Below are 15,582 nucleotides of genomic sequence, written 5' to 3'. Positions count from 1 at the left end.
ACTGAACCCATTAAAGATTTTACTGTCAGGTTGTGTAATTGGTTGTAGGTTTGTGTGCCAGCAGCAGCCGATAACTTGTGTGTTGAGCAAGAAACTTTTCTCCTGATTTGCCCTGAATGCAAGAAAGACATTCATGCCTCAGGGTGAGCCGTGGCCTTGCCTTTCCAATTTGGATCAATCTGCTGAGTGATTGCGTATGGGCGGAATTTTACTGAACCAATTATTAATCAGAATTGAGAAAAATAGCTCTTCTACCTCTAAATTGCACATGAAATGATGTTAGTGATTTAGTCAGGTGCATAAATTGGACCGGTTCATTTTCAGAAAGTAATGTCTCAATATTTTTAATGCTTCTTGTACATGTAGAGGATGTCGGTCTTGATAATGATCTCTTGGTAATGTGAAATGAACGGAACTGAAAAATTGGCATTTCATAGTATTGAATGACATGATTTCAAGAATTTTTCATAAGTCTCACAAAGCATTTACTTTGGTTTTTCTACTATCATTAGCCTTTACGGAATCATTTCAAACATTATTGGATATTATCTGTGAGAGTATTCTTCAATAAATGCTTAAGCAATAGATAATAGGGGTAAATTATCCTAAAATACATATTCCTACTAGTATTAAGTGAGCTGTGATATCTGCATTGTCAGAATTCTTACGTGATTCAGAAATGTAATGAAATTGTGGGTAGTCCTATTTTATATAATAAATGAAATTTCAGAACCCAGGGTCAGGTTCAAAAAAATATAAATTGGCACAAAGAAGTTTCTCTCGTGTTAAAAAAAAGATAATATCCCAGAGATGAGAATTTTGTAAATTCAGTTGACACTGAGGTGTAAATGCAGCTGAGCCCTGCCCTTGTCCTAGGACCAGAACCACTCCCCATGTCACTCCCTAACTAAAGCCCTTTGCAAAAATGGAGGGCCTCTAAATCTTTTGCTGCCAAGTAATTATTTTCAAGTGAAGGGGACAGCATTTCTTGGGTTCGGAAGCAAAAATAGGATCATTAACTTCATCCAGCCATGACTAGCCTGAAAATATGTCGCTCTAGATACTGGGAAATCTGTTCTATTGTCTGTTTCATTTTGTGTTCCTCCCTATCCCTTGTGGACCACTGCAGGTAATTGAGTGTCTCTCTCCAGAGTAGGGCAGTCAACTACCCGTGTTTCAAAACATTGCACTCTAGAAAGCCATAAAATTGCACTCCATCTTAGCACACAACAAGAGGAGCTGACTTTGTTGGGGTGCTTTTATTGATATATTGTACTAAATATTTAAAATTTAATAGAATTTTATGAGCATGATCTCACCCCACCATGTTCATCCTCGGTCCGCTGCCTGACATTCTGTCTAATTTTCAACTTCTAGTATTTCCTTCAGATGCAAGATACCCATTAAGTACATGAGTTAGACAAACTGCCCTTGTAAATATGTCTTAATTAATGGTTTTGTTGTCCAGTTTTTCGCTCTTGTTTGTAAAATTAAATATTACTTCTTCCTTGGGAATGAGGTCAAGGTTCGCACTTTTTTTTGTATTCATTGAAACTTGATGTCTTCAAATGATCACACAATACATATTTAGCACAGTTGAGTGCACCAACTGAGGAATGATTGATCACTGGCCCTGGATGTCTGGTATTAATCATTCGTGAATTTTGAGATGTGGGGAATTCATATGAACTCTGTATGTTGTGAATAGTCAGGAATGTTTTAGATGTTCATTTCAAAGTATCCGTATTTAAAAATTGAAATTAACCTCAAGGACAGTGGTTCTGAAAATTCAATCATGAACAAGGGATGCTAATTTAAAAAATAGGCAAACTATTCTGAAAAGCAAATACTTCCAAGCAGACTATATTGTACTCAAATGTATATATTTTTAACCCAACAGTCCTCACAATGGCTATTGTCATTTTCTCATTGTGCAAATGATCTCAATCTTAATTCATACAACTATATATAGTGGATAATATAAGTCACTCCCATTTATTTTGCAGATCTCTTCATCTGCTCTTACTCTTTTTTTTTACTAACTGGTGATATTTTCTTAAAACATTGCTCTGTGGTAGTAGATCCTTCTGTGCTATTAAATAGGGGAAAAAAGACTTATGAACCATGGAGAAAGTCCAACACCTTACCTAACCAACGGGTATTGTATCCCTAAAAAAGCCTCTGCCCCCTTTAGAGAACATCCAATTGTGCTTTGTCAACTCCAAATACTTTTCTTAATCGGCTAAAACTAATTGAAATTGGGAGCAAAACTAACTGGTGCAAAGGAAAGTCTGTGTATTGGCATGACCTCCTCCATGTCAAATAAAGTAGGTGTAAGTAAATTCTCTCAGGCATTGCCTCCCTCTCTGAATTAAGTTATAAATTAATGGGTACCGTAAAGAGTGGACTACAGGAAGATTCTAAAGAAGTTCTTTTAGCTTGAAAATTCAACATAAAGAGAGCCATAGGTCAGAGTGGTCCAAGACGAAAGGAAAGGAATGTTAAGGAAAGGAATTTGAAGACATTGCAAGGTGAGGAAAGTTGGGGAAACATAAATGAAAAATGTGTTCTAAGCAGTGGCATAGCAGGCGGGGAGGCCGGAAATATAAAATCACAATTTATTTCCTTCTCCTTTATTAAAAGAAAACAAAACATTGAAAAATCATGAATTTACAAAAGATTTTCTGTGACAATTGAAGTTTTTTTGATCATGAAAAGTGTTAAAATTAGTTTAAAACCCTCTACTTAGTAACGTGCTTTTCAAAAAATTTCAACCCTGGTTTTGGACCCCCCCAAAACAAAATTCCTGGCTATTGCTAGAGTCACTGGTTCTAACCTCAGGTGAAGCCTTCGGGAATTTGTGATTTCCATGTGCCTGTGGCTTAATGGCTCTTCCCTCACCTACACAAGGAAAAGAAAACCTTACGGTTGAGTCACTAATTGAGTGAGGAGTGGTGTATTGGCCAAAGTGTGGATGATCAGTTGGATGGAGGGAGAAAATGGTCAGCATTCAGAAGTTATTGCCTCTTCACCTGAGCATTTAAGAGCATCCTTAAGAGATAGTTTGCTAATTTTGAGAATCAATCAGGGCATCCGTGGTGGTGGACTGGGTGCATACATTCAGGTTTCTTTCCTTCACTCTTTATGCCTGAGAAATTTTACTTGGGACCCTCTGCTCATTTTCACATGCAAACTGGTGCCGTTTGTGACACTGTTGTGCAATGATACCTTTCACATGTGGCACAGCAAGTGCAGCTGTTAATTACTTGGCAAGTCGGATGCTGCAGCTGGTGCCAGCTCTGTCGGCTTCATTATTTTATAGTGAATACTTTCACATGCATTCATACTAAGCTGGTGATGGAGAATAGGAATTTTACTTTCGAAGGGGTTTGTTATTCAGATAATATGTCACGCATATCACATCCAAAATTAAACTGGCTTCCAGCTTTGCAGGTCTGTGTGACTATCTATTAATGATTGCTGGTGGTGCCGGCACAGTAGCTGGCAATGGCATAAGCTTTGCTAGTGTGTATGAAAATGGCCTCAGTCTTTCCTATCTCTACTTTAGGTGTTATGTCCTATTTATTTCAGTATTGTTACAGTCCAAAATTAGGTTTGAATGTCTTACTTCTGGAATAATTTAATATCTCCTGTAACTTCTGCAGCTGACGTTAATTCAATGCCAAGATAGTATGTATCTAGAAATGGGCAACCCTTGTGCCTGACCTAGCATGCTCTTGGTGAAGCCTCCTCTCTCTCTCTCGTACTTGCCTAAAATCCTTCCCATTATCATGAATTTCAGCATCCCAATTTATTCTTAAATATCTTGTGTTGTTATCTCCTCAAAAATTGACTGGCCAGGTGCTTCCTCATTTATTTTATTTTCCACTCTCCTCTTAGCTGTATATTTGAATGTCTGGAGTACCAACATTTTTAATGTCAGAAAAATTGCAGGATGAACTCAGCTAGTTCTTGGTGAGTCTTTTCTTGACTCAAAAATCTAGTTTTCTGAATCTGAGAAAAATTGTACTGCATTGAACTAGTAACTTTTTCTACAGTCTCACCCAGAAGTGCAAACTTGTATCCACTCAGGAGGAAAATTTGCCATAAAAAATAATTAGGCTGGGATTCGAACCCATCTCCTGATTGTTGGTCAGTTATGTTACCAGTCTCACCATTAAGCCATCTTCTTTCGTGGCCAATTTCAGACTAGGTTTCCTGAGTAAGCTGTTAGTGTCTCAAGTTCACATTGTGCCGCACACAAGATAGAATTTGTGCCCACTAAGCCATGTCGCTACGCAATGATTAGAGATTCCAACAAGGATCGTGGGCATGTAGTGTTATGAACAGTATCAGGCCACCCAAAGAAGTCTAATAATTAACTGTTGAAATTATCTTGAGCCAATTGGAAAGGTCATTATCATTTGACACATGCAATAAATCCTTAAAAACGCAAAGAATATATATTCAGCATGGTTTTTTTTGCAGCCCTAAAAGTAATATTTATTGTCTTAAAAAGGAATAGCTGCTTGGATCATAGGATGAATGAAGTTGTATTTGGAAAAATTCAAATTGGCATCATCATTAGTCACCATTTCGAAGATTGATTTGATGCAGCAAACCAATCAATTTTCCTATCGTCCAATCTTTTAACAATTACATAATTCTTTTGTTTTACATGCTTTGTCACTTGCTCCCTGTCATATCATCTTAGCCCTCCCTTTTTTCCCTCCACTTGTCCTTGTTTCTAGAAGGCCATGTTGTGGCCAGGTATCTCTTATCTTACTTCTTTTAAACCCGTCTTACTCCTTTCCATATTCTTGCGTCTTATCTGCTCAGTCCAGGTTTAATCACAGCTACTTGGTCTTTACATATATTGTGGATAGTTCTCTGGTCATTCCAGTATGCTCCAATTTCTTTCAGGAGTGCAAGAATTGCATTCCAATCTACATTATCGAAAGCCTTCTACAAGTCCTCAAACACGATGAAAGTTAGTTTTTTCTTTTCCAATGTCTTCTCTATGAATAGCCTGAGGGCCAATATGGTTCCTATGGTGCCTTTGCTTTTCTTGAATCCTATTTGGTCTTCATCCAGAAACTCCTCTGCTTTCCTTTCAGTTCTCCTGTGGATGATTCTTGTCGATATTTTGGATATGCTTGTTGTCAGGCATGTAGCTCATCCTTTTTAGCAAATCCTCGTACCTTTTAGCTCTTTTCGTTTTGGAATTGGTGTGATGTTGTTCTTCTTGAAGTTCCTTTGTGAATATCCTGTCAAGTAGCAGTCCCAGAGAAAGAAAAGTGAGCCGCCTTTGTGCAGTGAAAGGCGGAATTTAGCCCAAAAAGCGTGCCTCAGAGGAAGTGACAACTCTCCACCCACTCCACTTATGCAGCCGTGGTGCATTGAGCTGTGACAATAAACGACTCTTTTCGGAACACAGAGTGGCTGAGGAGAATGTTATAGTTCCAAGCATGAGGGCAATGTAATATGCAGCTCAGCTTCCCTTATTGTTTCAGATTGAGTTGCTGTGATTTTTATGGCTCTCAAAATTTAAAAATGAAGCATTTTCACCAAGTCACACCTCGAACCGTCAATTTCTAAGTATATAAAATTGCATCAATCTTAGAACTTTGATAAAATAAACCAGAATAATTGCAATTAGAGGAGAAGAGTGATAATATCCATGATTATTTCTGTAAATTTAATGGATAATAGGAATATTGGGGTGCATAATCAACTTTTGTTTGCCTTTAAAATTTTTGCTTCTCTCCCGAGCATGATGAACTGCCTTAGAAAATGTCTGGGAAAGTCATAGTTAGTTTTGGTTTGGGAAACATCAGGGAATTGCTAAGAGTAATGGCAATTAATATGTCTATGTAATTGGCTATGCTAAGGATGGCATTGTATACCTTTGTGACACTGAACTGTGCAGATGAGCTGCTAGAGGGAGTGATTGAAAGGGAGGACAGTTCCGTTGAGGGGAACAGAGAGAGAATGGTCACTTACACTAGTAGTCCCCTTGGCAACACAAAGTAAGCATGACATTACCACAAGTTGACTGCCGTGTCCAGCGAAAACAATGGGCAGCCAAGCATGAAGGACAGTCGTGGTGCAACGTTGAATCTCGCCAAACAACTGGATCGTTAGGCAACGCAGCCAGTCCCGCTTACGATGGTCAGATTGGCTCTGCAGACAAGAACTACCAGAGTATGATTCTCAATTTTCGATTCGTATGTGGTATCCAGATTTGCTGTAGACAGCAGTTCTGCCAGTGATCCTCGTGGTGTCTTCAGGTCAAAGGTGCTGCTCTGAGTTTTTCTCAGTCTCGTATAGTCCTTCTTTACCTCCTTTCTTGTCCTTTTTTCCAATGATTTGTTGCCTCTTTGAGTGCTCTCTTCCATGACTGGTGGAGAGGATACTCTTGGTGTATGTTTTTCTGTTTCCCAGCCCTCCTTGTTTGCAGTGAGCCTCAGTTCTAGATGGATATCATCAAGTTTTTCCAAGATTATTGTGAGAGCATGGCACAAATGTGTGTATATTCTCTCACCAATGCCTCACTAGTGCATCGTACTTGGCAGCATTGGTCTTCAGATGGTGTAAAACTACCAGGCATTGTGGAATGGTGTTGGAGTCTCCGCAAAGCTGAAGAAAGGTTTGAAGGCAGAAAAAATTAATGCCATCCACCGAGAACTTGAGCTTGATTCTAAACAAGAAGGACTGGAAGACATGAAGCTATAGGTAGGGTATCCTCTCCACCAGTCATGGAAGAGAGCACTCAAAGAGGCAACAAATCATCGGACAAAAGGACAATAAAGGTGGTAAGGAAGGACTATACGAGACTGAGAAAAACTCAGAGAAGCAACTATGACCGTAAGACGCCACAAGGATCACTGGCAGAACTGGCTGTCTACAGCAAATCTGGATGCCGCATTTGAAATGAAAAATGGAGAATCAATCATCTGTCACTCTGCAGAAATATAAGAAGCGAGATTACTAGCAAAGTACCTTTAGATCGAATGATGAGTGATTGGCTATGCCACTGATTGCACTGCACATATCATGGACTGAGTCACTGGTGGAATTCTTTCCCAGTACGCTCTGAGTTGCTTATTTGTAAGGTACATAATCAACTTCTAGGTATCAAGACCTCATTTTAGCAAAGCCTACAGGTTATCTGAGAGACAGAGTATCCTTAACAGTTTCATTAATTGATATTACTTATCAGAAAATAATCATTCATTTCCTATTTCCTAGAAAGCAGGGAAAAACTACATTTTGTCTTAATTTTATTGAGGTTATTTTGGTGTTTTGTGAATCTGGTTGTTTGTGCACTCCGAAATGAGTGTATGGCGTATGCAAAAATGCTCATCTGCTCCCTTGTGTTTACATCAAACTCCCCGTGATTATTGAGTGCCGGGAGTCCAGTCTTTTGACTGCTTCTCAGCCCCTCATCCCGGAGAGGGCCAAACAAGATGAGGAAATAAAAAGAGACTTGTGCAAGGCATTGTAATTACATATGCAGTGATTATTTTACACACAAACTAATATGTATTATTCTCAAAAGAAAAAATATGCTAGAATACCCTCCTAGATTCCTTCAACTTTGATATCACCATTAAAGTAGTAATTCAGTTTCAGCAAATGGCACCTATAGCTGACGTCATTTTTGCATGATAATTTCATTGACCAATTGTTGAAACCAGAGGCATCATGATGCTGGGAACAATGGGGGTAGCTATTTATTGATTGTGTATTTTTTATAGTTACTCTATGAAAAATCAATACTAAATTTGCTATGAAAGATTTTACCCTGACCTCATTTTGGGTTACTTAAAATCCATGCTTGCAATTTTAAAATTAAGTATTTTTATTCCCTAAATTGTTGCATTAATGCATGCATTCTAAGTTTATTTGGCAAAGTTTACCGTTGAACGCTTGATTTCTTCCTTAATCTGAGCTAAGAATCATGGTTAGTCACGTAGAAAAAATTACAGAATGAATTCCTCTTTGATAATGACACACAAACACTGAGAAATTTTATATTGAATGGGGTGTCAAGCAAAGTTGTTCACCATTTGATTTCCTTAGATTATTGAAGTATTAGATGCCTTATGCGTCATTAATGGGCCTGTAATTTTTTTTGAAGTCATTGAGTACTCCATGTAATCATTACCATTTTTTCTTTCATTTTGAAGAATATTTGCACGCTCTACTAGGATGCAAAGACTCAAAACAATTTGTCTCATGCTGCGCTTGGAACTTATTTCATTGGCAGGAGGCAATGTCAAAGGCCGGTGGTGGTGGTGAGGAGGAGGACGAGGAAGAGTTTGAAGGTCAAAGCGTTCAAGTGTGTCGCGTGAAGGAGAAGAGGAAAAAGCCTAAAGTTGCGCTCAACACCAAAGTACTTCCTGCTGCCACCAGGGGGATCCTCATCCCACCAGGTTTAAGGTGAGCTATAATGATAATGTTAATCTTTAATTTACAGGCCAGCAAATTAATTTTTTCCTATATTGCCTGATATACTGAAAAGTGCAAGAGCCTTTTTTTGTTGAATTTGTAGGTTTCCACTTTAAAATTTATATAAAAGGTATGAGTGTATAAAAAACCTGGGCATTATTTATTGGCCTGTGGCACTGTAATGGTTAATCTACTTCTTTAGTTCAATGTGATCCTTGCGAAGTCAACAAAGTGTGAAGTAGGCAACCCTCGTTGTATGTTTTTTTCCTTTCCATTTCTGCTTTGAACAGCCCATTGAATGCATTTTCTTCTGCAAATACCATTCAATTCATGCCAATACATTGTTGTGAATGTCAGTGAGACTCTTAAGTGATGAGGTACAACATTTCAGGCTTGCCAATTACCACTTTTTTCATTGTACCTCATGTTACAGGACTGCCTATGGCATAATCAAGCTAGGTTATCAAGGGTATTACTTTTCAATCCTAGGAACAAGTGATAAAATGAGGCCTCCAAATTTATACTTTGTTGTCAAATTCCATTGTGTCCAAAGACTTGGACCTGAGGTTGAAAAATACCTATTGTTACAAATATTCCTGCTTCCACTTACACCTTCCTAGGAATGGCATAATCATTTTTAGTCTGCCACCTGCAAATCAAGTTTTGTTTTTTATAAATGGTCCTTTACGTATAGAAATTTCAAAGGCTTCCAGTTCTTTTTGTTATCCCCATCTTCTTAGCTACTGACATCTGTATCTCCCTTTTTTGCTCTTTGCTTGCTTTGATTTGATTTATGAGTTCATTATTAAATGAAAGAATTTTGTCCACTTCAGAGAAAAACCATCATTTTCGTCTGGAGGAACTGGCCTCAATTCAGGGAGCCAAGGTCAAAGGAAGTCTGTGATGTTTGCGGATGGCATTCGACCTGGGGAGGGGACATCGCCCTCTGCTGGGGAGGATTTGCCCTCTCCACCCCCTCCCGTGCGCAAGGTGCCCAAGGAGAAGCGCTTGCGGAAAAAGAAGAAGATCAAGGTATGCGATGTGCAATGTTTTGGGAAATTGGACTAACTGTCGAAATCAAGCACTGATGAAAATTCCCTTAAGAGAACTTTGTAAGGAAAAGTGCATTTGCACAAAATACCTAAGTGTTGGAGACAATGGATCATCGTTTACACTTTTCTGGATTTTATTAAAAATTTGGTTTTGACAATATTTGAAAAAAGGAAAGCTTTAATTTGGTGTTAGCCCCTGAAATTTAGTGTAGCTAAATAATTGTTGAAATGTAACTAGAGGAAACTTAATAAGTGGAGTTCACTGGTAGTTCCTGGGTGGTGGACATTCCACATGATATGTGCATTATATTTTTTTTAATGTTTTAAACCAGCCTTTGCATGAGGTAAAGTTTTTATCCTAATGCATTGATTGGTACAAATGTCGATTTTTATCTTTTGAGTTAATTTTAGCGCTGCTTATTGTTAGATTGTGCCTTTAAAAATACAGCTTCTATCTATAAAAGCTACATGTATGTGGGGTAAAGTCAAATAGAATGTGTATACGGTTTATTGCACTGCATCCAATTATCCGATTGGGGTAACTTGAAAGTGAAGATAAATTATTCTCACCTTTTTCACAGCATCATAATGACTGGGCAACTATTCCTGTGGTCAGTTATTTCTACCCCACTGGGAATATTTTGCCAAAAATTATTATGTTTATGACCCCAGTGGGGAAAAGTTAGTTCAAAAGATATGCAAAGAATATTCTCCAGCGAAGCAACTTTAGTGCAAAGAATGTTCTTCATGAACGTCCAAAGAATCAACAAATGGCGCACTATCCGAGTTCAAAGAACATTCTCCTGCAGTAGTGCAAAGGATGTTCTTTGGTTATTCATCTTGCACTACCTATGGCTAGATCGTGCGATAAGAAGGTTCAATGTTGCTTCATAGAACATGCATTGTGCACTACCCCTAGCTAGATGCTACCTTGAGAAGGTTCAAAGTTGCTTCATAGGATATGCATTTTGCACTAACCCTGGCTAGATGCTACATTGAGGAGGTTCAAAGTTGCTTCATAGGATATGCATTTTGCACTAACCCTGGCTAGATGCTACATTGAGGAGGTTCAAAGTTGCTTCATAGGATATGCATTTTGCACTACCCCTGGCTAGAAACTACATTGAGAAGGTTCAAAGTTGCTCCATAGGATATTCACCGTGCCGTACCCCTTACCAGATCCTTTATTGAGAAGGTTCAAAGTTGCTTCATAGGATATTCACCTTACACTACCCCTTACCAGATCCTACATTGTGAAGGTTCATAGTTGCTTCTTAGGATACGCATCGTGAACTACACCCGGCGAAATCCTACAGCGAGCAGGAACAAAGGTGATCCATAGAATAGGATATTATAGGATCCATAGGATAGGATGCATGACGCACTGCCTCTGGCTATGTGAATCCGCAAGAATGATCAAAGCTGCTTCAAGTTGAGTGCTATACAAAATAGGCACAGGCGAAGGAGGAATCTTATGTACATTCATTTTGGAAATAAATCCAAGAAGAAGGGAAGGAGGGTATAAAATAATAATATAATAGAGGTATATAATGTAAAAATTTATGTTCATAAAAAATGACATTCATATTAAATGGCAAATATTATAGAAACAATGTGAAAGCAAGCGAATATAAGTAATTGAGGTATGAATGATGATGATGACACATAGCTTGAAAAGAATACACATATATACTAATTGTTTCCACATAAAAATTATTCCACGGCAATAGGCAAATAGGCAAAGCACGCATATGTTGAAGGGTTTCTTCATTGACCTCTTCCCCCATTGGCTCTGCCTGTCTGTACGTCCATGGAATGATGACTGGAGCACTGTTAGCCTACTTGGAAGCTGGTAACTCAAATTCTGTAACAAGAAAACATTGAAAAATCCTTGAGTTTCAAATAAGATGAAAGAAAGTAATACGTTAATGATTAATTCCCAGTATAAAATGCATTGACTCAAAAAAATATAGAACTTCTAATGTATACATATAAATGACTTTTATATTATAAATTACAGGCATAATTCGTAGAGTATTTATTGCATGTTGTCCACTAAAAAACGGTAAGGCTTTCCCAATATTTCAACTCTTACTGCCATACCCGATACTGGTGAGACTACTAAAATTACTTCGCCCTCGACCTCGCGGTCGGGGTTATCCCATTTCCCGGTTTCTCGGAGGTCTTTTTGATGGGGCAATCGAGCGGGCGATGGCCGATTTCTTTACAAATTCCACAACACTGAAGTGGACATTCCTTGGAGAAGTGTGATTTTTCCCCCGCAATTGTAACAGCGTTGAGGTTACGAGCGACAGTTTTAGAAATATTAGTCTTTCCGCAAGAATAGCAGCTTCGGTTGGCATTTGGTGGGCGATCTTGAACGACAGGTTTATGAACAGGAGAGGGTATAGGAGTAGGGTGTGGGCGAAGACCTTGTCTTTCAGGGATGCGGTTCACTTGAGGAAAGCTAGAGGAGGAAAGGGAAAGTGAGGGTATTCTCGTGATTCTCCCAGCTTGGGGTGGAGGGATGTGGAAGGCAGGGTCATAGGGAGAGCTATCCAACATGTGCACATACTCAGCGTCTATTTTTTTGGTGGCGTAACTCTTCACATTTGCTTCCTCTTGCAGAGCATACTCTTCGGCCGCTAACATACTCTTTGGCTGTCTGACTTGTACGAAGCGCCCTATTTCCTCTCGTAATCCCGACAAAAATTGCAAAAGAAGCCTGTTTTCTAGCATCGCCGTGGCTACTTCCGAGGACGGATCCGCGAGTGTTTCAAGCAATTGCCTTGCAGTTTTCCGAAGCCGTGTTGCGTAGTTTGCTTCTGTTTCCAGAGGCTGCTGAGTGCAGCTGGAAAATAAGCACTCGAGTGACAGAGGTGAAATGCGGGCAGAAAATCTCTGTTTTAAGTACCTAAGAAAATCTCTGAAGTTTTTGACTACGTGTGGATTAGCCGACACATATTCAGCAGCGGAACCTGCCAAGCGTAAGCGCGCGACACATAGCGTTTGATGTTCGGTCCAAGCACTTAAATTACGAATTAAATTTAATTTTTCGAAAAAGGTTTCTATCGATACGTCATCATCCCCACTGAATAACGGAATAAAATATACTTGTCCCCCAAGAGTGTGACGGATTGCGGAGTTAGGTGTAGGGAATGGCGGATGAGGTAAATTCTCTGAATCATTTGGGGTTATGGTATTAACGGATGGACAAAAATCAATTAAATCCGAGCTATGCTCCTGCCGAAATAATGGATTCGAGTTTCGTTCGAAAGGAAAATTGTCCTGTGGCCAGGCCATACTGAAGTAATATCAAAGTTAAAACACACACAAAAATAAAATAAAATAACGAAAATAACAAAAAAATCGGAGTAAATGTCCTTTAGATTATTCACTGCAAAGTAAGCCCCCGAAAAGTAAAATGAATTTTGGATAAATTAATTTTTCACCTGACACCAAAATGTCGCCACGGGACGACACTGCTACCTACTAGTAGGTCTTCTGCCTGGATAAGGTCCCGAAGGGAGAGCGATTCAAATGCTCATTGGGAGTAACTAACTCAGCTTTTATTGTTCGCTTTTATTCCGTTCGTACACTTTCACGGGGGGGATTTGAGGCTGGCGCGCACGGAGGTGGAGTGCTTGGGTATAGAACTTACGTGGCGGCGAGTAGGGAGAGGCGGTGCTGATGGTCGTGGACTTGGTCGTGCCCGGTTCCATTCCCACTCGAGTTGTTGTTCGAGAACTACCGCAGCTCCCGCGTCAAGGTCCCGAAGAGTCCCCGGATGGAGAATCGCAGAAGTCCTCGAACGACGAACTCGTCCAACCCAGGCACCAGCAAACGTACTCACTGTACTGCCAAGAAAAACTGTCCACGCGGGACAGAATTTCTGCCCTATATGTCCACTTCCCGGGGGTGCGCGTGAGGGGGAAGGGGTCGCAGTGGGAAAGGGTAGTGTACCCCAGTGCATGGTCCAAATTCTCGGAAATGCCCCTTGGACCCACGCACCCTAGGGCGGGAAAAGTAGCGTCACGCCTCCTTTCCCGCCACGCAGAGTATCCTCCGATCACCACAAACCGAATATGCAACAAGTGAGCTTATGTGTGGAGTCTCGCAAAATTCATACATCTAATCTGAGAACCAAAAATTGTAATAATAATAATATAAACTAATGAAACAAATTTAGTAATACGGTAAATACTACGTACTCACCTAGAATAAATCAGCGTTAGTGGTCGCAATTGATAGCTGCCTCTTCCACTCCAGTTCCTGGGGTCCTTTCTCAGCTCACAACTGCATTCACCACGAGTTCACGAAAGAGTGACGGAGTTGCAATTCAGAGTAGGTGGTGTCAGTTGAAGCCGCTAAAACAACTCCTGGGGTATGCTTCCGCGAACGTTATTATTTCTTTACAAACTTGAGATTCTCCCGTCTTCATTCTCCTCCCCTCCTTCCCCTTCCCCGAACTCTTGTTACTTTCACCCGTAAGCTCTGCAGAGCCGTTAAATCGCAACATATACATTTTGGCTCTTATAATAAGAAGAAAGTTTTTTTCCCTATTATAAAACCTAGCTTATTGCTTTGCGTGCCAAATTTTTAAAATTCAGAATTTCCGTGAATTTTAAATTATATAAAGGCTTGAGTAATCAAGTGACCATCGCTCGCACCTTGTGTAGACATTTGGGGGGAAAATATGAAATAATCTTCGAGCTCCATGTGAATTGGGAGGTGTTCTGTAGAATCCGTTGGCATCTGAGATCGTACAACCCGCGGACATCAGTGAAATAATGTACAAAATGAACAATCTTTGAATTAGTTCCCTAATTTAGTTCAAAGAATGTGCTGAGAACGTTCACCTTGCACATGTTCAAAGTTAGTGCAGCGGGAAACGATCTTTGCATGTTCTAAGCACGTTCTATGCACATTCATCCTGAATTAATTCAACTCTGCACATACTTTGAAGTAATTCAAACTTAATTCTGCACAAACTTTCCCCACTGGGACTGGACATAGCACCCCTATGGAAAACAAACAAATTCCACGGGGTAACCTGTGAATCTCATCGGGGTATCAATTTATTGATTGCTACAAAAGTTAATGAAGGCATTAGATTGAAATGGCCCTCCATTTTCTCTCCTTTTAGGTGAAGATAATTCGACAGATCCGCATGGAATCAACGGAGGAAGATGAGGACGAGGACGACGATGCCTCCCCTCCACCCCCTCCGCCTGGCTCCCCTCCCCCCTCACTCCTGCTCCACCACCACCTCTCGACGGCAGCCGTAGGTCACCAATCCATAGGGGAGGTGCCCATTCCAAACCCAGCTGCCCACTACCCATACCCCTCTGCCCCCACCACCCATGCATTCTCACAGCCTCCACCAACCCCATCGCAGCCCCCCCTGAACCCTGCGCCTCCCATGTCGGCCACCGGGGGCTCTGCCCTCCCACCAAATGCCCTGCCGCGGATACCTCAGTGGGCACCGTGCAACTGAGGGATGTGTACAGCGTGTCTCCCCTCCGGATCCCTTTTCTCAGTAGTGGGGACGAGGAAATGCTCGCATCACCCCTCCAAGCCTTCTCCTCCTCTTGATATTCCTATCCCTCCAAAGCAGCCAGTGCACCCAAACTCAATCATGTTGTGTTTGTTGATAGAAGAACTATTGACCCATTTTTAAAAGTTCACTCACCAAACAAAAAAAACACTAGGGAGATATTAGCCCATTTCAATTTGACACTGATGGGTTAATGTGTGTACAAAGTTATTGAAAATATGTCCGTGGCATGTATAATTAATCAACTTTAGAAGGATATGAGACTATTGGTGTTTTGTGCGAGTGAATTTAGTTGGGCTGAGTTTTATTTCATGACTTCGGGTGGCTACGACTGGGTTTTCCTTGTTCATTGGTTATCTTTTAGGTTAATATTTGGGTGTAATAGTCAGTGATGAATTTCTATTCACTCAATCGTAGACTTTAATGAGTTCTTTTCATTTGCAGTTTGAAAGGGACAGATCATGTATGCTATGTAATTAAGTCAAGGACTTGTAATAAAGAAATTATACTGGCACACAA

General features: G+C 40.1%; 1 protein-coding gene across 1 annotated transcript in view; it reads left to right on the top strand.

Annotated features, from left to right (window-relative positions):
• The window catches only part of LOC124154243 (serine-rich adhesin for platelets-like), an 86,413-nt gene extending 70,831 nt beyond the window's left edge, over nt 1-15,582 (top strand). The window contains exons 7-9 of the mRNA XM_046527844.1: nt 8,273-8,445; nt 9,288-9,486; nt 14,653-15,582. Coding sequence (XP_046383800.1) covers nt 8,273-8,445; nt 9,288-9,486; nt 14,653-15,003 — 723 coding nt within the window. The 3' untranslated portion in view covers nt 15,004-15,582. The remainder of the gene's footprint in view (nt 1-8,272; nt 8,446-9,287; nt 9,487-14,652) is intronic.

The sequence above is a fragment of the Ischnura elegans genome, chromosome 1 (assembly GCF_921293095.1).
Source record: "Ischnura elegans chromosome 1, ioIscEleg1.1, whole genome shotgun sequence".
Taxonomy (NCBI): domain Eukaryota; kingdom Metazoa; phylum Arthropoda; class Insecta; order Odonata; family Coenagrionidae; genus Ischnura; species Ischnura elegans.
This window is presented reverse-complemented; position numbering and strand designations above follow the sequence as displayed.